At 38.5% G+C, this 23,826-nt stretch overlaps 1 protein-coding gene across 3 annotated transcripts in view; it reads right to left on the bottom strand.

Annotated features, from left to right (window-relative positions):
* col4a6 (collagen, type IV, alpha 6) overlaps positions 1-23,826 on the bottom strand; it is an 80,169-nt gene that overhangs the window by 37,900 nt on the left and 18,443 nt on the right. For all 3 annotated transcript variants that reach the window (XM_065289065.1, XM_065289063.1, XM_065289064.1), the window contains exon 4: positions 8,057-8,134. In XM_065289065.1, the coding sequence (XP_065145137.1) occupies positions 8,057-8,134 (78 nt within the window). The remainder of the gene's footprint in view (positions 1-8,056; positions 8,135-23,826) is intronic.

The raw sequence follows: 23,826 nt of genomic DNA, 5'->3' as shown, positions 1-23,826 counted from the left end.
ACACAGTCCTGGCTAGCAAACCTGCACCTCACTTCCTGTCGGAATGCCAAACAGAATCCATGAGCCAACAGATTCCCCCAGTGCAGTCCTCCTGTTAGCTCTAAGGATTTGGTAGGAAGCATTGTTCGCAGGCAGCGAGGCTCAGGCATGATTTTATCTGTCGCGCCATGTGTTCATTGGGAGCACTGATGGAAGCATCACTAGGCAACACATCAGAAAGGAACAGGGTGTGGACTATGTGATTCAGCCATGATAACCAAAATCACCTCACTCCAACCCACCTTTAAAACCAAAAGCACCAGAAGTGCCAGGCAGACAAAAGGTACATACTGTACACTGACTCATCAATCCTTTTTTCCAAATCTTCGCCTGGGAGGCTTGCAAATGTGGTATAGCAATGAATCATGGTGTTTTAATGGGTGTGCAGTAACCCTTATAAGCAGCTGGGTCTTAATGGGTGAAATAATTTCATGTTATTGGTTTTAAAATATTTTATAGACATTTTGGATTATTTAGTTCTTTTTATTTACTTTTTTTAACTGCATACTTTGAAAAATGGCCAAAAATAGTCATAAGCTATAGCTGGGGCAGTACCCTTTAAAAAGGTGCTAATACCATATATTTGAGGCACTAATATGCACTCTTTGGTACCAAATACCAATATGTACATCTGATGTATTAATATGAACCCTTTATGTGCATAGGTGTGCTTTCTGAAAAGTTACTTTATAGCTAGGGTCCATTTTTTATGACAGTGTAGTTACTGTAGTTTATGCATGTCCATTTTTGCTAATGCATTTTAAAAAACTAGCCTTAATCTGAAAATTAAATAATAATATGACATTTCAAATATACCTATTGCCTTGTTTCATGTACACTTTACCAATTTGGTGGCAGGTGGTAGCATAAAATTCACTGAGATGCACTGAAATGACATTATTTTTCCCATTTTGACACTGACACTTACAATTAATGAGCAGCAGGGGGCAGTGTTAGTTCCAGTTAGACAAAAATGGGGTTCAACAGTATCCATGCTAGAAAATTGGTATAATAACAACCTGTCAGACAAAGACGTCACTGTTATAGCTCAAAAGCTGCAGTCAAAGGTCACGTTGGGGGCTTTGTGAAAATGACATCTTGGCTCATTTTGTGGCTATAACAAATTTCATGCCATGTCAAGGATAGCAGAGTCAAGGATCCAAAACGCAAATAAACAGGATGTATAAATCATTGACATTTAGACATTGTCTAAACATATAGCTACCCATTACCTGCCTGAGTTTAAGGTCAAATACTGGGTCTGTTTAAACATATAAAGAAGACTATTTATACTTTATGGTTAATACCTTTTTATCTGTATAAGCACACAACACCTGGCTTTTCACAGTGATGCAAAAAAATATATGATTTCTGTCCCTTAAACATGTCTACATCCAGCCAAGTTGTTTAGTTAAATCATCCATGGCATAAACAAATGATTCCTGCTTGTTTGGATTTTGGTTTTGTATCTCTTTAAGATCGGTGAAAGGTCACACAGATGAGACGGAAAACAAAAAAAATAGAGATAAACAACATGTCTGTGTGTGTTTCTTATGTTTTTTTCCTCTTTATTTTCGCCTCACATTGTAAAAAGTGAAAATGTGCAGCTGTTACATTAAAGGGATAGTTATCTTTCAAGACCAGCAATACTTTCTTCCACTGCACAATTTTCTTTTATAAAATGTCCAAACCGCTTCACACAAGTCACCATTTGCTCACCTGAAAGTGCAATTTTTTTGGAATAACATTTTAATTGGTGTTCTCTTAATGTTTTATACAGTTTGGGTCCAGATAATCTACACATACAGTAGATAGTCTTTCAGTACTGTGCAAGTCGAGACCGGAGCTTTGAGAAAATGATTCAGGGTGGCTAAAGCGCTTACACATGCTCAGCACACATGAAAGGCAATGTTGCTTTTCTTTGGCCGTTCTTAACCCAAACCATTATGTCAGCAACCTGCGACCTCTGACCTGTCTGGAAGTGGATGTTATTGGTCTAAACAAGTCCAGTATGGGCGTCTGTTTTTTTTTGGAATAGTTGACTAAAGGGGAGCATTCTTTTTAGGATGGCTCATCATGGCTGATGCTTATCTTTATAGAGAACAAAGGGATAGTTTAATATAGATGTTATTTGCTAACAACACAATACATTGTCAAGATATTGTAAAGATATGTGAAAGAGCTCAGATGCAAAACCATCTAAGTTCATCAGATATGTCTGATATAAGCACTCCTAATGTATTCTGCCTATTTCTGAATATCCTGAGGCCGGGATGAAGCAGATTTGAAGCGAAAGAACGTTTGGTTAATATCATTATCTTATTTTTGAAAGAGGTGGCGTTTAGTGGCCTTTGCATCTGAGCTCCTATATATATAGAGAGAGTCTTAGGCCACCATTATAGAATTAGATTTGTTGTTTTTGGAATGTTATAGTGATCATATATAATTGTTTCTCAGTCTCTTTAATAGAATACATTCAGAAAATACAGGAAATGTGTATATAGTAGGGCTGGGTATCGATTCAGATGTTCCAGATCGATTCAATTTCGATTCACAAGCTATCAAATCGATTCGATTCCGATTCTCGATTCAATTTTCGATTCCGGTTCTCGGGATGCTTCCATACCTCTTACTTTTTAAGTTTAGGTGGCATCAAAGTCAGTGAAGCACCTAAAACCGCCATTTTAAGCACTGAATGAAAGAATGACAGGCTCCTTGGTAACATCGCGCAAGGCAAAAAAGAAGGTGACATCTAGTGAAGAAGACTAGTAATTTGATTAATGTTAATCTTACGTTCATTTTGTGCAGGGAAAAAAATCGATTCTGCTCTTTGAGCCCTAGTATATAGTATTAAAAACTGTATAAAAATGTAAACTAATGTGTCAAGTTTTTAGGGTAAACTCCCCTTCTACTTGAGCAATAGCAGGAAACTGCAGGATCTCAAACATACCAGTAAATAAAATCAAATCCTATAGTTTCTAATTTTAAAGAAATTATTATTTTTACTTCTTTCCGCTCAAAAATGCTCATGATGTGTTTCGTGCCAAAAGAGGTTACACTAAACACAGACGATGCCTAAAGAAGACATTTAGTGAAAATTTAGTGATTTTTTTTACATATTTCCTGTATTTTCTGTTTGTATCTTAATAAAATAAATAAAAAAATAAATATGGATGGACATTAAAACTTCTAAAACAACAAGTCTGGTGGTGGTGGCCTAAGACTTTTGCACAGTACTGTACATACTATCCAATTGTTGGCTATGTGTTTCTCCATAGTGCTTATTTCTTAGACATCTTTTTCTCAAAACCTAAACTTGTTTTCATTCATCTGACATTTTAAATAGATATGACTCCTCTCTCTCCCTCTGCCTGTGTTTTTGTTCCCTCAGAAGCAGACATTCCCAGTACGGATGAATGCACTTTACAGAGGTCACTCACTTTGCATCGCATCACATTGGTTGCTGTTGTTTTTGGGAGCCATAGCTCTATTGGTGGGAGTGAATCAGGCTCAAAATGGTTTACCCACTCTACAAGTGTCTTTGTGTTGTAGGATTACTGGAATCAAAAGTAATGCCAATGACCAAATAGGTAGCTGAACCATCAGACCTAGATTTTCTACCCTGATTTAGGCTCGACTCGTTGAGACAGGGTTGGGCAGAGTGAGGTTCACATCTAAAAAGACATCAATAGGCCAAATGCCGGGTCATGAGGTCTCTGTCATGGGTATCGCGCTATGATTCAAGGAAGTAGCTGTGTTCTGCAACTAATGCACTAATAAAGTGTTTCTAATGTGACAGGTTTGTGTTGCATTAACCACGCTTTACTGCAACACCAAACATGAATGTCTAACCTTGAATGGATTGCAGATGGATGACTACAAAGGGCTAGCGGAAAGACGGCTATAGGCAAGTTCTTCAAAATACCAATGATACCTTGATTTTATTGTAAATACCTTTGTATAAAAGAGTCTGTCAAATGCATGAATGCAAAGTGTCATCGTGCATGCAACGAAAATTTAAGAGTTCGTCATTCTGAACTGCAAAACAACCACTGATTTCTCAAGATATTTCTCAATGTCAGTCAGTCGTACACTGACAAAGAATGTAACTATTAAAAAATGTCATAAATAACATAAGGCGTTTTGATAACAGGGAAGTCATGCTGTTGGGTACAACTGGCATAAGTGCTCATGAAAAACATCTCTTATCTTATTCTGTAGGTGTAAATGAAACATAAGCAACCATAAATCTGATCTGAGTACAAATCTAGATTGCGTGACTACATGCTCGACATGCTTCAGGGAAGCAAGAAACAGATGTGGTATGAACAAAGAGTATTCTGAATTCTGTGTATTTGTCTAGCTAACAAATGTTTACATGAAATCTAAACAGGAAAAGAGTAATAAAGGTGCAAAATGTAAAAGCATACATTTTTATCACCTTTATTTCTTATTTCCTCTATAGTTAAACAACCCTTCAAAAAAGACAAGTTTCCAACAAGCATGTGCTAGATCTACCATTTCTCATTATTAATTTATATGAGGATTGGATCTGTATGTATAACATCTGTGTTATGCACCCACATTTGTATAAACTATAAGGATTCATTAGAAAAGCATGTACAGTGTCTGTCTGTGCATGCGTGTGTTTGTATGTAAACAAAACAATAAATTCAGCAATGCTCCATGGCATACTGATTGATTTGGTGTTTATGAGCAGGAATCAACAGTGCCTTGGATTATTTCCAAAGTAATACCAGTTCTTGAAACATATCTTCTTGGGCAACATCCAGCTCTTGATCCTGCACGATTCCTCAGAGCTTCAAAATTGGCACCCTAATCAGTCTGAAACTACTGTATATCCAGGGGGCATGAATATTGATTCTATCATTGTAAACACCTGTTCTTTATCCAAAATCTTCTTTTATATTGCAAAACATTTCCCCAATAAATCTCTCATGTATGAATAATAATGTCAAACTTCTTTAACCCTTTAAATGGCCCAGCTCTTTTCGAGTGGGGGGTGATGAAAAGTTGATGTACACCGCCAAATTAATATATATCTGGCATTTTTTTGTTCCAGAAGCCTAATTTTGCTCTTGTTTTAAAAAAGACACTTTAATGTTTTTTATGGAAGTGTCTGAAGGCGAATATATATATATATATATATATATATATATATATATATATATATATTTTTTATAGCAGTTTACATTTATTTGTAATAAAAAAAATTCAATATAGTATAATACATAAATTTATTAAAAATCTGAGGTTTGTTTTGATTTGCTGCGAGGTATGCTGCATACTCTTGTCACAAATGAATACATTACAGTTACTGCATTCTTATTACTGCTAAAAGGTTTTGAAATATGAAAACTACATTCTTAGACTTTCCAACAATAGATTGTAATGATAGATTAACATTTACATGAAAAATCACGGGACAGCGCCTTTTTACGGGTTAAAGGGATAGTTCGGCCAAAAATGATATTAAACCCATGATTTACTCACCCCCAAGCTGTCCGAGTTGCATATGTCCATCGTTTTTCAGACAAACACATTTTCAGATATTTTAGAAAATGTTTGAGAAAGTTACGGGGTCCACGTCCTTCAAGTCCAAAAAATGTGCGTCCATCCTTCACAAAATAAATCCAAACGGCTCCAGGATGATAAACAAAGGTCTTCTGAGGGTAATCCGCGTGGAGTTTCTTGTTGAAATATCAATATTTAAAACTTTATTAACGAAAATAACTACCTTCCGGTAGCTCCGCCATCTTAGACTCCTCTGTATTCAGGAGAGAGTATTAGCGTAGTGTACGCACTTTTCTCAGTGACGTATGGCAAATGCGGAGGGCGGGGGCACAGAGCAACAGCAGAGTAACCTTCGTAAGTTGCGTAAAGCTCTGATCTTGAATGCGGATGCGACTAAGATGGCGGCGCTACCGGAAGGTAGTTATTTTCGTTAATAAAGTTTTAAATATGGATATTTCTACAACAACACCGCACAGATTACCCTCAGAAGACCTTTGTTTATCATCCTGGAGCTGTTTGGATTTATTTTGTGAAGAATGAACATATGCAACTCGGACAGCTTGGGGGTGAGTAAATCATCATTTTTGGCCGAACTATCCCTTTAAACTTTTGGAAACCCTATGAGGCGGTTTCCCAGACAGGGATTAGACTAGTCCTACACTAAAATAAATGTAAGAGCTGTCCAATCTGAAAACAACTTGCGCTGACACATCTTAAAATACATCAGTGCCCTTGTTTTGCCTCAAAATGCACACCAGTAATGTTTTTAGTAAAGCATGTTTGTTAAAACTAGTTATATTTCCTATTAAAACTAAGGCCTATTCCTGGTTTAAGCAAATCCCTGTCCGTGAAACCAAGGGCGTAGGTTTGATTCTGGCATTGGTGGGGACATAAATAAAATGGTTGCATTGCAAAAACTGTTTATCACCGTTTACTTGACAAAAACAACAGACAACTCAGTATGCACTTTACTCAGTGACATCTGACTCGCCACCCCCGGTGCCATCCCAAATTTAATGTACTATAATAAACAATTTGTTATGTCCTAGACTAATAAACAGTAACTGTTCAAGTATTTGTCAAAAAAAATCACATTGTATCATATATGAATCCATATTTACTTTATAACAATGAAGAATATGCAATTAATATTTAATTCTTAATTTAATTTTGCAAAAAAATTGGTGTATATCATGCTGTTTCCTGAACAACGTTTATTAACGTTTCTGTAGTTCACATTAAATCTTCTTTTCATTAACAGACAGTTAATCAGTGTGAAAAAAAATAGTTTAAGTTTAAAATGCAACCTTACATTATGTCTACATCTGTGCAAGTAAGGACCACGGTGCAGTAATGTAAAGTATTCACCAATCATGACATGAATTCATGTTTTTACCATGTTGGGGTTATTTTCTTTCATGGATTAGGGACCCCCTAAATAACCTTGCCACCCCATTTATAAAAGGTTGACACAAGCTTGCAACTCCTCAGGTTAACATGGGATTGTCGTGTGTTGGTGAAAAGACTGTCCTTGAATCATTATGTGACACAACTTGTTCCGTATTTTGTGCATGAAACAGTTACAGTGGGTATAATAATACTTTCTTCCTCACTTACCTGTAGCCCGAATAATCACGCGCGTGACAGCGCGTCTTGTTGAGTGAACTTTGGCGCGTTGTACAAAGTCGCGCGTTGAGCGAGTCATAAGACAAGCCCATCAGAAAGTGATGTGAGTTAGAGAGGCGGGACTCAAGAAATGCTAATCTAATCATATTAGCAATGTGAGTTAGAGAGGCGGGACTAAAGAAATGCAAAGCCAATCATATTAGCGATGTGAGTTACGGAGGCGGGCATTGCAGAGAACGAAAGCTGTTAACCGTTTGTGTACCACATAGAGCGTTATTTTTACAGAACGGGATTGCAAAAGATTTCTAATCTCATTTAAATGATTCCTGAAAAAATATATAATACGTAAAAAATAGAAAACACAAGAATAAGACGGACATCAGTGGTTATATATAAATACAGATTAATTGTTTGGTCGAAATTATTGCTAGGGACAATTCAGTCTTCCCTGAAAATTGGTAAGGACATGTCCCTAGCGTCCCACCCTAAATCTACGCCCATGCGTGAAACCACCCCTGTAAGTTTGGGGAAAATCACAAACTGTGTTTGTTCCTGAGATTTATGGTTTCTATACATAATTTCTATATCCGTAGTGCAGGACCTTTCTTGTGTTAATAGCAGAACCATGTTTGAGAACTGTGTTTTGAAAATGAAAATATAAATAAGGCCCAGGAGATACATTTCTCAGTTAATGTTCAGCACGGGACCCCTAAAAAGTTAAATGATATGTGTGCCTGTATGATATGTGTATGCACATGCAGGTGTTCAAAGCTTTGAAGGAACATTTGCATGTAACTGATGTACTGATTTAGGTCAGAAAAGCTGTATCAACAGTCTCAAAAAGAGTTTTACTCACCCTGCTACCCTTTAAAGGGACACACGGACACCGTCCCCTGCAGTCTCGTCCTGCACATGGCTCCTGAACATCGAACCCCTGCAGATAAAAAAAGACTATAAATCTTAAATATAAAATGAACGGGACGTCACACTACATGCAGTTCTTTCAGATTCCTTTGCTAAGTTTTTAGTGATGATCAGTGCTTCACTTCTAATGGCCATTGAATGTTTGTTAATGTTAATGTAAGCTATAGAGAGTGATATCTATGGTGTACAGTAAAAAATGATGCATTTTCAAATTCTAGTCCTGTTTAAATGTTCTTTACTGTGTAAAAAAAGCATTGAAATATCAATTGACACATATGATACGCATACACGCACAGTAGCACACGACGTTACTTTCCTTTTTCATATTTGCTGTTATTGCCTATTTCCTATTTATTATTTGCTTCATTCAATTGGAATGCAACTAAAATTCTTGGTCACAAAAAGTGAAAGAAAAGCATGATTGATGGCATAGGGATGTTTTGCTTCTGGATCTACTGTACTGATCTGGTTCTCTCCCTGCAGCTAGAGATGATCCTCCGTACTGTGTATTCTACAATTGAACAAAGGGCAAAGCCCTGCTCTGGATTTAGCCTGTGGTCCAGCATACCAACTTTACAGAAACTAAAAAATGAATACAGGAAAGGTCATTCGGTTCATCTCAACTGATATGCTTAGTTTCCCTATTCACCATGATCTCTAAACCTAACCCAGAAAGCTCACACAGATACAGATGAGCTCTATTGTCCCATCGCCCCATGCTGAGATCACATTCCAAAGCATGCATGTCCCACCCTTTCCAATCAGTTCTTTTCATTGCCTGGTGCTTTTTACTATGAAACCCCCGCAAGACACACACTCCCCCTATAAGGTTTCATCGCTATAGAATGTAAATGTACATATTCACTGTTACTTTGGGTCATGGCTGATCATATAATATCAGGAAAACATATTATTATTATTATTATAACATCAGTATTACATACATGTGCATGTGCAGCTACTTCAATTTTTACATGACCAGAAGCAAAGTTAGGTTATTTTGGATTGTTGCAAAGGAGTTCCTATGCAGTGTTTATTCTGAGTTATTTTGGGGTTGCAATGTTATTGCTTCATGGGTCAAGTAAATAAAACCTCACCATTTTATTCTGACCCATAAATCACATCTTAGGCTAGGAGTCAGGAGGCTTGCCTCCGTCCCGTCCTTAAGTCTGAATAACAGCATGTTACATACAAATATCAACAAACATCAGATGTTGTTGCATGCCCTCCCATAACCTGCAGATAAAGCTTTGTGAAATGCAATCCCCTTCATTCAGTAGACCTGTGAATAACGTGATCAATGAAAGCTGAGGGTCTTCCCGACATGAGGTCACAGGTCGCTGGATTGCGTTACACTATGATTAAAGGATGAAAAGGTGCAGACAAGTGGGGATAAGGGCCCCATGAGGCTTTGAGGGCAGTGGGTACTTGGCGGAGGGGTCATGGGTGTTCGAACGGCCGTCTAGAGAAACCTCAAAGGTCTTCAACTGATAACCAAGACCTTTTTTACAAATCACAAAGACCATGTGTCTACAGCGTCTGTGTGTGTGTGCGCAAAGGTGATGTAAGGGTTCCTGTGATAGCTTTCTCCAGTCACAGCATCATATGACTCCACAAAACCTGGCACTCTTACAACTTGTGACTGCATTTGGAGAGATTTAGGTTTTGGCAAATAACAAATGAAATACAAAGAGAGTGAAAATGAAAGTAAGTTGTAGCCGATGGTTTAGTGGGCAGCGCTTCTGCACTTTCGGTGACCGAGTTCGATTCCCGACTAATTTGCCAATACCCTACCCCTCTCTTCCCCCTGCACTCTCCTGTCCTCTCCTTATTCAATGTTAAAAATAAAAAAGCAAAAAGGCCAAAAAAGAAAATGCAAGTAAAAGATTGTGTATAGAAAACGAGTAAAAAGTAGGACAAGCGTCGTCTCTCTTCTACTAATATTTTGTTTAGCACTAATTGACAGAAACAGGCCAGAAAATCTACAAAGAGGGATTCAGAATAAAGTACAGACAGACTGATAGAGAAAGAAAACCATTAAAGCTATGTTTACACAACAAAAATGTAGTCGATTGCGCTTATAAAAAATTTCACATACACAACAACAGTATCTAAAAAATCTGAATTTACACAAATCCGCAAAGATGAGTACATCCTGTGTATTATGTATTCCAGGCCAGTAGATGTCGATGTTACCTTGTAAAGAAGCACTAGAACTCAGTAAATACAAACAGTCAAGACGGCGAAAGCATTGAGCAGTTTTGTTTTGACGGATGATGAGGTAGGTTTATTGGTAAGTGACCTTCGACTATAACATGGCAAAATTTTGTTACACTTTGTTGGAGAAGTGTTAATAAACTCAAACTAATCTTGAGTAACACATACACACTTCTTGTACGTAGCTATTGTTGTTTTGGTCAATTACTTTACTTTCATAAAATCCCAATATTTTACTCACCCAATGTCATCCACGAATTTTATGTCTTTCTTTGTTCAGTCGAAAAGAAATTATGTTTTTTAAAGAAAACATTCCAGGATTTTTCTCCATATAGTGGACTTTAGTGGACCTCACCAGTTTAAAGTTTCATTCCAGTATAAAATTGCAGTTTCAATGCAGCTTCAAAGGGCTCTAAACGATTCCAACAGACGCATACGGGTCTTATCTAGCGAAGTGATCATCATTTTCACCAAAAAATACATACAAAATAAGTATTTTAACCACAACTTCTCATCTTGCACTAGCCGTGTGGTGCGCCAGCACGACCTTACATAAAAACGTCGAAAAGGTCACGTGTTACATATGTAAAACACACACTTGTGGACCATTTTAAACAATAAACTGACACAAATACATTAATTAGTATCATTCCACATACATCAATGTCGGAACGGTCCTCTTTCTCCACAATTGTAAACACTGGAGTGGAAGTTTCGCATACTTCATGCATGACCTTTCGACGTAATTACGTAATATATAAGGTCACGCTGGCACATAATAAGGCTAGTGCAAGACGAGAAGTTGTGGTTAAGTATTTTTTTTAAAGTACTTTGCAAAAATGCTCTCTCGAACAAAACTAAATTATTACAAGAAAAAATCTAAACAAGATGTGGAAGATGTTGCCGCGATGGGAAAGTGATCTAATCGGTGAGAGGTTAAAGGACTGTGTTTCACTGGTTACACCACAGCCCCTAATATGCCAGGCAAAGACGAATCCTAAATTCAGGTTTACTGAACACAGTCTAGCATATTTTACATTTATATTTTTAATAGTGTCCTCTATTTTTATCATTACTAACATTTTTTATTCATGTTATTTTCTTTATTGTATATTTATTATGTACTACTTTAACAATACTGTAAATGTTAAAAATCATTTAAACAATTAATAAAAGCTTTCCTTTTTGATAAATGAGAAAAAAACACACCACATGACCACTTCAAAAATAAAATAGTCCACCTTTGTCTGGCAAACACTGCTTTAACTGCATCACTGGCCTCCAAAAGCATTGAGTCAATGCACTTAAAAGTAAAAAAAAACCACAAAGCATGCAATTTGAGACTTGAATGGCACATTGGCACACATATGGCCCAGTCAAGTGATTGAGTCTCTCAATCCCTCCCATGACTACAACATGGTACAAAAGGGGGTCGATAAAGAAATCAGAGAGGAATTCAATACCCACTCGCAGGTAAAAAGCCTGGTATGATCTTTGTGAAAACACTTCTGACACCCTCTTTTCAGACTGCTTAACCCACCTGGCAGAGAAGTGAAAGCATAAGCCATATATGTGCATTAAGGTTCCTGTCTGCAAGTTAAGCAAACCTCGGCTACAAGGACCAACAAGCCCCTCACAATGACACACCTTGACATTCTTCTGCAGCGCTTTTTTCAGTGAAATTCAAAGAGCTATTTGAAACAGGACAAAGGGCTCAACTTGAAGAGAAATCTGCACACATATCCAGACACACATACATTTAGCCCTAAGGCAAAGGGACAGAATCCATTTACACAGCAAAAGAAACCAACAGGGGTCTTTAGTGTGTCTGACACTGACGCACCTGAAGATTATTTGTTTGTTTTGATTAGCTTTACATTTAGCCCACTGATATGAGCAATCATAAACCCTTTTTAGTCACACGCGCCCAGAACGAATCAAGTGCACAAACATGCAGGAACAAAGACGAAAGCTTCACGCTAAACACCATGCATCATTGCTGCCTACACGTACACCCCAACACATACAGGCCCACACAGATGCTATGAGAGAGGTTAAGCTGCAATCTCCCCTCCCGTCTATTTTTCTGCTCACATTTTCTCCATCAACTGCTTTCATCAATCAGTTCCCCCATATTTGAACATGACAGAAGAGAAAACATGGCAGAAACACGGGGGAAAAGGGAAAGGATGTGAAAGAGTGAGTGAAGTTTATTCTGTCCTTTAGTCACGGATGAGCTCCTCTGGCAGATACCAAAGGCCTGGGTAACTTTTGAACAGAAGAAAAGAGCAAACGAAAGCAATGATACATGAAGCTCATGTATAAACGGTTCACCTGTCAGTCATTACCATTTTATATTGACTGATATTTGTATTTAGCAAGCACAAAAATGTGTAACCTTCAGGATTTAATAACTTTTAGCCATAGCCGGACATATTCATTAATGTTTCATTAACGGAAATAAACACAACATTTGAAGATCTAGTAAACATCTTATAAGGACCAGATGCACATAAATATTTCCTTTCAGACAGGAAATGTTTCAATAAATAACAATCCAGCTGTTTAAATACATCAGACAAACATATTGGTGACACATACATTATATGCTATGTTTGTCCTTTTTAAGACAGACCTTTTTTTAAAGGATTTTATATATTTGCACTTGTTGTATCACAAGCTGTGATTCAGGGGGTAACATTAAGATGCACTGAGATTGCTGGTCACACGTGTCCATTCTTACAGCTGTGTTTAAACACTCGGTACTTCACAGTTTACCTCTGGCCAAACAACCCCCATTACTTTGCTATCAACTTCATCTATATTTGGTTTTACGGTCTCTTTAACCCCGGCCACCCATTGACAACCTGACCTAAGCGTGTACAGATGTCATCCAAGTACAACAGAAAACTCTGCGACACAACATACTTCAAACAGTCCAATAAATAATAAATAAAAATGATGCTATCACAGAAAACCTCGCAACCAATGCACCTGCAACAAATATGTTAAATATAAAACTAAACATTACAAAATCATCACATGTAAGCATCAAATTTAACAAGCAATATGATTATCAACTGTACCAGCATTACATTTCACAACCAAATAAAAAGCTATCAAATTAAATTACATCTTACAGCAAAATATAATTTATTATATTAATGATTTATAATGTTATCCATGTTTAGCACTCTGATTAAATGGACCGCTAACTAAAGTTGTTGCAACAAAACATAAATATAAGTACATCAGACAGAGGCGGTCACATAACAAAACATAGCTCACATTATTAAGAGGCTTTACTATCTCGTCACTCAGTTTGGACTTTTGAAATTGACAGTGTCCTACAGGCACATTACATCACATAAGGAAGTCTGGGCATGCTAAGTAAAGGCATGCAGGGTCAGTGAGAACTGAGAAACACTACACCCTACTTTGGCAAGCCCCAGCACCTGCCTACCTGAGGACACTGCTTCAACAGGTCCTTCAGAGTTTGTGTGTGTGTGTGTTAAAAGCCTTAGACAAATGTGCGAGAGCAAATCTATGGTTTCTCTGATCCTGCAGTTATAAATCAACAATTGGTGAAGGTGTGTATGCACTATTTCAGTACAGAGTATATTTTCCCTGTGGATCTCAGAATAGATCCATCTCACACCTCTACACTGCTGCCAAAGTGATGACAACATCCAGTTAAGGTTGAGGTTTCGCTTCACCCTGTTGATACACTAAGTTTAGCTAGCGTGATGGTACTGTATACCAGCCAACCACAAGCAACGCCTTATTGCCCAGAGCATTAACATTCTGTTGCCTTTTATTGGCTATTTATGTTTTTACAGTCTTTTATAGACAGAGACAACAGACTCAAGACAATACTTTTGGATCAATGAATGCAAAATCATGAAATTGTTTGTGCAACAGCAACCGTCACCAATGCGAAGTTGAGTCTACAGTATTTATTTCCTGTGCCTGTGTTCCCTATAATCAAACCCAGGATTTTTTGGACACATGGATTCATGTGTCTTTTTGGAACTTGACCGTGTCAATTTTCCAGTAAATTTAAATAAGAAATTCATTACAAAAAACAGATTTGTTTTACTTTTAATGTTACATTTCATTAAAAAATAACGACTTTTTCTTGTTGTTCACGCAGTTGCTTTCTGACGTAGTTACGAGTTTACGGAATGACCTCTGACGTAGTTTCCGTCAGTAGATCACGGCATGAACTTGTAGTCAGTCGCGAACACACCAACAAGAAAAACATGTTGTGGAATGAAGTCCTTATTTTTGATGGTATACCGACTTTTTTGGCGTTTCTTGTATTCTTTTCTGGGCTTGATTAGTGACCATTGAATAGCATTTAACAGGACAGTCACAAGTCTCCCGGTTTCCATCAAAACTATCTAAAAATGTATTCTGAAGATACTCTAAAGGGGGTTGAACACTGGACGCGGAGCTCAGCATCGCACCGTTCTTAAAAAAATCGAACACATTGTGTTCTATGAGTATACTCACACCGGCGCCGACAGGTGGCGCCTGTCCACTGTGCCCAGCTATGACTTAGGAAGTAGAGTTCTCAACGGGTTGGGCCGGCCTGGGTTCGGGTCAAAAATATAAGCAAATGAGTCGGGTCGGACCTTGGGCTTAAAGGACAAGTTCGGTATTTTAGACTTAAAGCCCTGTTTTCAGATTGTTTATGGTGAAATAGAATGGTTTTGACTGAAATTTCGACATTTGCGGCTGTCCTGAGAATTTTCGCGTGTTTGTGTTTCAGCTCAAACCTCTACAATGGGTTTAATGGTGCACTGGAACAATCCTTCCTAAAATGCATTAAACTTTCGTTTACAAAGACGTGAAACTCACCGAGTGGTCAGGGGTGTTCACTGATATGATCAAACAAAAATCGCTGCAAAAGATGCTTTTCAACAGGTGTTTTAGCATTTGTTGTTAACTTGTGGACCTATTTTCCCAAACGCCTCACACCCGTACATTCTTCCGCTTAGAGCTTGAATAATAAACACTCCAGCCCAGGTGGTGGCGCTAATCCGCCTTTGCCAATTGCAAGAATAGAAACAAAGTTCCCGGCGCGGAGTAATACCGTACCTCACAGGACATCTAATACAAGTCCATGGAGCTGGTAAAAACTACGATAAAACCTGTTGGAATGCGTCTTTTGCAGCGATTTTTGTGTGAGCATATCAGTGAACACCCCTGACCACTCGGTGAGTTTCACGTCTTTGTAAACGAAAGTTTAATGCATTTTAGGAAGGATTGTTCCAGTGCACCATTAAACCCATTGTAGAGGTTTGAGCTGAAACACAAACACGCGAAAATTCTCAGGACAGCCGCAAATGTTGAAATTTCAGTCAAAACCATTCTATTTCACCATAAACAATCTGAAAACAGGGCTTTAAGTCTAAAATACTGAACTTGTCCTTTAATCTTTTACGCTTCGTGAAAAAAAATATTAATCATCACTGCTGTTCACCATAAAGATAGTCTGGCCTGGTGCTGCTTGCATCGGCGGGGTCGGGCCGCGGGTCGGGTTCGGACAGATAATTCACGTTGATGTGTCGGGTTACATCGGGTCCGGGCTTTAAAAGCCACGGGCTGGGTTGGGTTGGGATGTAATTTTCAGGCCCGTTGAGAACTCTATTAAGAAGTTGCTCAAATCCCTGTCCCGCCACAGAGCGCGACTCACATAGTTTAACATTAAATAACATCATACTTGTCCCAAATCGTTAGCGATTAACATTGGCTGCTAACGTATATTTTGCATTTAGAAAAAGAACGCTATCTGACTAAGCTCACGCTATTTAATGTGCACTTCCAGTTTACGATACCTCCAAGTTGTCCTAGACGCGACTCGAAGCGGCGATTGCACGGCGCTGAGCTGCGCGTCCGGTGTGTAACCCCCTTAAGGCAGAGTTCCCAAATCTTACCCTGGAGGGCCGGAGCCCTGCAGAGTTTACCTCCAACCCTGATCAAACACACCTGAGCAAGCTAATCAAGGTCTTCATAATCACTAGAAAATCACAGGTGGGTAAGTTTGATTAGGGTTGGACCTAAACTCTGTAGTGCTACGGCCCTCCAGGGTAAGATTTGGGGAACCCTGTTCAAAGGACTTGCGGGTTTGGAACGATGGGGGTAAGTGATTTATGATCAAATTTTCTTTTTAAAGTAAACAAACTATCCCTTTAAGATTACAAGTTGAGACTGGATGAGAGACAATTAAACAATTCCTAGAAAGCTCTTTAAAATAATGCAACCATTTATTTCCATTTGTCAGTTTCCACCAAGCATCAGTCCAGAACACAAGAAAACCAGAAAACCAGCTACTGCTGCTGCTGTTAACATTACCCACTTATTTGCAAACAAGATGATGAAAGGTGAAGCACATGCCTTGTATTTTTAAGCTGTAATTTTCAAGAGTAAACGCTGGGACGCTACTAATGCTGTTTAAAGTGGAATAGCAAAAAAACCAAACACAGAATGAGCTTTTCCTTTCTCCATTCAGCTGCGTAATGCTAACTTTAAATGTCAAAATAAAGCCATATTGAGCAATTAAATCGCATAATTTACAAGGTTGCTTTCTAATGCTACATTTCTTAACAAGTCTTTGAGACTCATTTTTGTGTTTTGAAACGAAAAAGAATATTTGTTTGAGACAAAGTAACTTGACCTCTAAAAACCATGCTTTAAAAAAAAGCACTATGGCTTTAAAGGAAAAGATGCAAAAGAGCAAAGAATGATGATACATAAACACACATATAAAAAAAAGAGTAGCTCTGCTAGTATGGAAAGAGGACATCTGTTTTGGCTGTTTAACCATGTAAAATCAGTAGCCGTCGGACTGAAAGGAAATGAATGAATAAACACGTCTTATTAGTATGCACATAATTATATTAAATATACCTGTAGATGTGTGCATGTGAGAGAGAGTGTGTGTGTGTACATGTAGGTGTGACAGTATGTCTGCTGCGACTTTTGATTGAGATATGTTGAGGAATTCCTCATCTCCTAGTTAATACAAACACAGGTTTGGCAAACGAGGTAAAGACTAACCCACAAACAGAAACGCACACACCCTCTATCCCTATTGTAAGTTGTCATGTCTGGGCTGATTTAGCTGTACTGCAGAGCTTTGAACTCACTGTGAGTCACACGGGTCTAATTGCCTCTAAGGACACATTAATACAGACAACACAGGGAGTGAGCCCAGACGGCAGCGGATATCCCATACAGGCACGTGAATATGTTTTTATGTGCTATGTGTGCACACAAGGCTGTTTGGGCATGTGTGTATTAGTAATTCTTGCCTTTGCCTGGTGGAGGTGTATAGAGCAAGGTGAAAAGTTGGAGAAAGGTCTTTGTATTCACAAATGCAGGAAAAATTCCAGACATTGACGCACGTAGAGTTAATACCGAGCTAATAATCTAGAACATACCACAGTCTTTACAAAAAATGATTATGATGCTTTTATCAAAAGTGACTTGCCATCTCTAAAGCAACAACAGGTGTTTTTTATTACTATGTGTATTCTATGGGAATGAAACCTATGGCCTTTGTGCTGCTAACACAATGCTATACCAATTGAGCTATTATTAACACTATTTAGAATTTGTTTACACTTTATTTTTTTAGCAAATGCTAAATTCACTCCAAGGTAATTTTTTAACAAAGGTGACATTTGAGGACTTTTATTTTGTAAGATTTAACTTAATTCTACAGCCAGGTAATCCCCCAAGCAACACACATAAGGGTGACGGAGGGTGCAACTATATCTTGGCAGGTAGGTATTGATGTAGGCAGCCTAATTTTCATTAAGATTCACTTCTTCAAAAAGAGAACGATAGGTAAAAAAACATCCCTCCCTTCCCCCGTGTCCCTCCGTCTCCTTCAATACAATGACCCCTTTCACAGATTCCTGCAGTGGGGCCATGATCTGGTTAAAATATCTCCCTGTCGGACATGTCCTTTGTTAGGACACCGACTTCTTTTTTTCTTTTTTGTCATGGGCAGGGTGAATGGCTGACAACAGACTTACCTACACACCATTAAGCCCGCCTGCCTTTGAAGGCAGCTGGTAAAAGACGCCCAGGGCTGTGAATAGAGAGGGGCGGGTGCTGAAGAAATGAGAGAAATGAAGGAAGGAGGAGAGTAGAAAAAGATAAGGAAGAAAAGGATGTCCCACAGAAGACCAAAGTGGTCTTAAAAACTTATAAAACTCAAGGGGGATTCTTATTGTCTGGACATTTTTTGTTTAAATCTTACATTTGTTTGTTTGTTAAAAATAGAGAATCTCAATTTTTTTATAGGATGACTAATGACTGCAAAATTTCCAGCCATGACACAAAACTTAACCTCTAGGACAGAGAGGCAAGGTATGTTAAAAATGTAAAAACAAAGAAAATCCATAACTCACTGTTTTGCACAAAGGTCAAGTAGCCTGAGGTGGACAAACAAAAGCATGAAACACAGACGAAAGCCATCTGATCATTCTTTACATATTACATTTATTCTTGTTGTTTTTTACTAGATAAAGTTCATATCCTACCAATGTTAAATCTTATACCAAACATTGTTTTGCCCTGCTGCAGACAGCAACTGACAAGTAATTGTTACAGAAATGTCGAGAACATTCCCATTTTATACCACTTGAGGTTACAAACACCAGAGCAGATGTGCCAGAGAAGTCAAAGGTCAAGATTCAGAGCCACTTGTAAACAGGGTTAAAGAAGGTCACAACAATTGGAATGGGATGGATGATGGGATTCAGGAAATGAACCAGGTGTTACGCGGGTTTTGCAGTTACTGTCCTCAGTACATCCTGCTTCCCATTTCTGCATTATATCAAAGATCTTCTCACTTAGAGCTATGGAATTACATCCGAGAGGACTACCAGAAAACATATAATTACTGGCATTAACGCTGTAAGGAGCTAGGGCATTTTTTAAGCATCCTGCTCTGCATCTGTCACACTGTTATTTATCAAAAAAATTAAACAGAAACAGCAGCAAGTTATCAGTAATGATAGTGAGGAAAAATTACATATTTTTATTTATTTCTAAGTCAATTTACACCAATACAGGCTTCAGCATCAAACCAAGATTGTGACCATTGTCCCCAAACAGTACCATCAATATCAGCATTACCCAAGTAACAGCTGCATGTACATTCAAATCCTTACATTCTGTTCTTCTTATAGCACATGTTCTTAAATGCAAAGTACTGCACAAAAAAGAATAGTGGGAGTGGGTGAAAGAAAAGGGAGGTGGGAAAGTGAAGTAATGGATGCGACCAGGCACGTCCACCTTCACTTTGCAGCTGGCAAAGTTTTTCTCTGTTTTTCAGGCACGATTGTTATCATTCATTCTTTATGTCAGGTTGATTGGTACTGAATAGTACTTGTTCGGTTGACTTGTAAGGCTGCCGCAAATCATGGCTTGTCCTAAAGTCGGTAGGGGTGGGAGGGGTGTCTGTGTGCTGCATGGAAGGCTGCACACACCTAAGGTCAGTTGTAGGTTTAAAAACATGACGGCGCAGCTGCAAATTAGGGTGTTTAATACTGTAAGTAAATGAGTGTACCCACAAACCCCACGATTATCCCATTATGAGTTTAGGACTCTGCCTTTTGCCAAAGACCGCCAACACATCTAAATCTACATTACGTTTGTGAAAACGCAGCTAAAGTCATTTTTTTGTGGATACATTTTTTTTTACATACAATCATCTACATACTGTAAAGATTTTTTTTAAATATAACATTAATATCTTTAATAATGAGTCATATATCAATATTGAAATCAATGTAAAATCAATGATTCAAATCAAACTATGATGCTCATAATTAAGTTGCGAGACTTCGGTGTGGATTTCACAGACAGGGTCACATTTAACATTTTGCCATAAAAGCAAACATAGCAAAAGTTTATCATACATATAAGTATAATATAGAAAATGCATTTTATTAATAAAAAAAAAATAACTCTGACATTACAGTGTATATAAAAAAGCAACCTTACTGGCCTATAACCTCAAAATATGTAAAGTACATCACTTAAAAAACATTACTCCTATCTCTTCATGTACCCTTATTTTGCCAGCAAAATATTGCCAAGCAACTCAAACAGTAAAGTGCACAAACTGTCTTATAGCAACCACCTTAACAGTCAACAAAAAACACAAATAAAGTACCCTTAACTGGAAAAGAAGTTCCCAAAAAGTGGCAAAGTGCCTTATTTTGCTTTTTGAGATCAACATATCACCCATTTAGGGGCTGTTTACACTTGGTATTAAGATGTGTTTTCATCGATCGGATCACAAGTGGACGAGAGAGACACATAACGTTTGCACCTGGTATTTAAATCCGTCTCTTTTGTCCACTTTCGACCGCTTCTGTTCTGAATACTGTGAGGGGGTGGTCTGTGAGACGGTGGGCGAGTCTCTCTGCTGTCATTCAAACGCGAGCGGGAGTAATGATGAGTTTATATGTACGCAAACTAATATTATGTCGGAGTCCACTGCTTGTTTAGCAAGTAAACATGCTGCACAGTGTTTTGTACGTTTATATGTTGGAGCTTTCTCTGAATTTTCAGCACAATTGATGAAATAGGATCGCGCAACTTTCACGCTTTCAAAACGAAACTACGGAGAACACCCGCAGTAGTTTTATCAATGAAAGGCTATAAATAGCGCTGTTCACCGTATGTTCATGCCAAAAGTCAAAGAGTTTTACAAAGACGTAAAACTTGTGTGTAATACCTCAGATAGATAAATGGGCGGAAAGAAGGCGCGTGTGGCTGTTCGAACACATTCAACCACATTTGCTTTCCGCAACTCCGAAGCGATCCGATCAAAAGTGGTTTCAACTACCTTTGGATGTGGTTGCAAGTGGTCAAAAGTGGACGAGCTCAAAACGTTTTGAACACAGTTTACACCTGGCATTAACGTCGTCCACTTGTGATCCGATCGACGAAAACACATGTTAATGCCAAGTGTAAACAGCCTCTTACATTCATTTCTGTACTCCAGTCCCTGCAGACTTGCATTCCGGTGCATTCCCTATCCGATCATTTTTTTCCTCGTTCTAAAAAAATAATCCGTAAACACGGCGTCGTCTCAAGAAATATCTGCGCACACACGAAACCACTGAAACCGACTGTATATGCCAGACCAGTATGGGGCGCTGTAATTCTGCCACAGATATACACTATACACGAAGAAGAAGACTTTGAGCATGCGCATTGCGCAAAACCTTGCGCGCTGTATACGAACCAAGAAGAAGAAATGGCAAACGCAACAACTTCAAGAGCAAAAGCGGAGTCTTTCTCCTGGTTGTCTTCCGTGGTGGATCTAAGAGCATGTAGCGTATGGTGTTGTCCATTATTGCTTGTTGCTCACCACAATTGCATAGAAGCAATAGATTTTGCTGTAATAAAGGTAGTAGTCTTAATAGCTTCTGTAGCACGAACACAATCATTTGGTCCGCCATTATTGTTGTTGCTGTTACGTGTGATGCTGCCGACACGTGATGTGATGACGTTTTCGCTTCACAAAATATACGGATTGGCTGTACACACGAAACCGCAAGGGTGTCGATTTCAGATTTATCCACTTTAGGACCCGGTTTCAAAAAATAGCGGTTCCAGTCTCCCAAAATGCCGGATCCGTGTGGACGAAACGCCAGTACGATAAAAAAATTGTATACGTATACAGTGATTCGCGTCTCCGTGTGGACAGCCCCTTAGTAGTTGGGATGGGGTGATAACGTAGAGAGAGGATGAAGGAGTAGATGTTTGCACGCAGCAGTGCAGCACGGGGCAACAGCTGCACAGATGAAAGCAATGGTCAGGATTTTCAGGGGAAAAGTGGAAAGGTTGAAGATCACAATGTTTTTCAGTAAAAGAAAACTGAGGGCTGTCATCCCAAACTGTCAACCAAACCCTCTGTTACTTTTACTGTTACTACTAATATTTTGGTCCACCATTCCCACACAAATTAATTAAAGCTCCTCCTCCACCATCATACTTGCAAATTATTTGTTCTTTATTATCTTAAAAAGAAAATATAAGGACACCAACCTATAGAGGGAACCATTAACACAACATGCTTTGAAGTGGGTTAGGGAATATAGGATTGATATGATCTATCTGATAAATATCAGGGTTGGCAGGAGGTGTTGGGAGGTGTAGGAAAGAGGTGTTAAAAAGATTAGTTAAGTAAATAGATGCAGCCTGCAGGTATTTGATTCACTAAAATTATAAGTTCAATTAGATCTCCTACCTGGAGGGGTAAAGAGAGGAGTCTGTCTACATGCACGTAAGTGTTAGTGAGATAAAGACAGAGATCTACAGAGATAAAAATACTCAACAAAGAAAAACTTATCTTAAAGAGAGCAATATGCCCATGATGACAAGACGGAACAAAAAGTAATGAGAAAACAAAAGAAAGACCAAAAAAGGAAAGAAGAAAATAAAGACGTGAGAAAAGGAAACGAGGATCACCCTGTTTAGAATGTTGAGAATCACCCTGATCTTCTTCGACCGCTTCAAAAAGACCTAACCCTCTTAAAGATCACTGTGACCTCAATTTGATTTTGACAATAAAACAATATGAGTGTAGCAGATGTGTTTTTGGGATGATACCCCTATGAGGGAGTTAAAGATGTCAGCACTCTGAAAGTTGTTCTAAAAGACTGTTTTTATGAAGAGACAATCCTTTGGTCCAGCTTCAGAATTCAGCATTATGCAAAACAAATCTTGCGCAAGTCACGAATTCGCATAAACATGCAATTGAGTAGGAAATACATAATATTTGATGTGCTGTCCAACGGGAGGGCTCCAAGCTCGGAATATTAGCCAGAGTACTCCCCCCTCTTTAACTGGGATAGATATACCAGCAGAGAGTAAGGTGATGTGGTGGAGGAGGGATGCTGTAAAAAACTGTCACGGGTGAGGGACAGACATATACTGTATATCGCTTTTCCATTGCATACCCCACAGGTCAGGTCGTGTCAGCTCACCTTACTTTGGCTTGGTTAGCTTTTCCATTGAGTTTAGTACCACTTCAGACTGGGAGGGATTATAGGCGTGTCGTTATATTTGCGCTGTCTATTAATATGACATCATACAAGTGCCCCCACAAACTGCAAGCAAAACACTGGTATGGCGTTCCTGATTCTTAGCATGTGGTTGTTTTCACCACTGAAAAGAAGTTTCAACTTACAACAAAGCACAGATGACAATAGGTTTGCTCAAAACAGCGCAAGCACGAAGGTAAAGCTAATCTTGTGTTTAGCAAGCAAAGACGCTGGTAGTGACGATTCTCTTAGACCAATCAGTAGACCAGATCTACAGTGTTTTCACGTCACATTTTAGTATCTGCTCAGCTCGCTTGGAACCCCAACCGAGGTGGTACTAAAAAAGTATCGGATACTACGTACTGTATCCAGTGGAAAAGCCCCCAAAAGTAAGCTGACCCGA

The sequence above is a fragment of the Paramisgurnus dabryanus genome, chromosome 2, assembly GCF_030506205.2.
Source record: "Paramisgurnus dabryanus chromosome 2, PD_genome_1.1, whole genome shotgun sequence".
NCBI classification, from domain to species: Eukaryota; Metazoa; Chordata; class Actinopteri; order Cypriniformes; family Cobitidae; genus Paramisgurnus; species Paramisgurnus dabryanus.
Note: the sequence above shows the minus strand (reverse complement) of the source record. Positions and strands in the feature narration are given on the sequence as shown.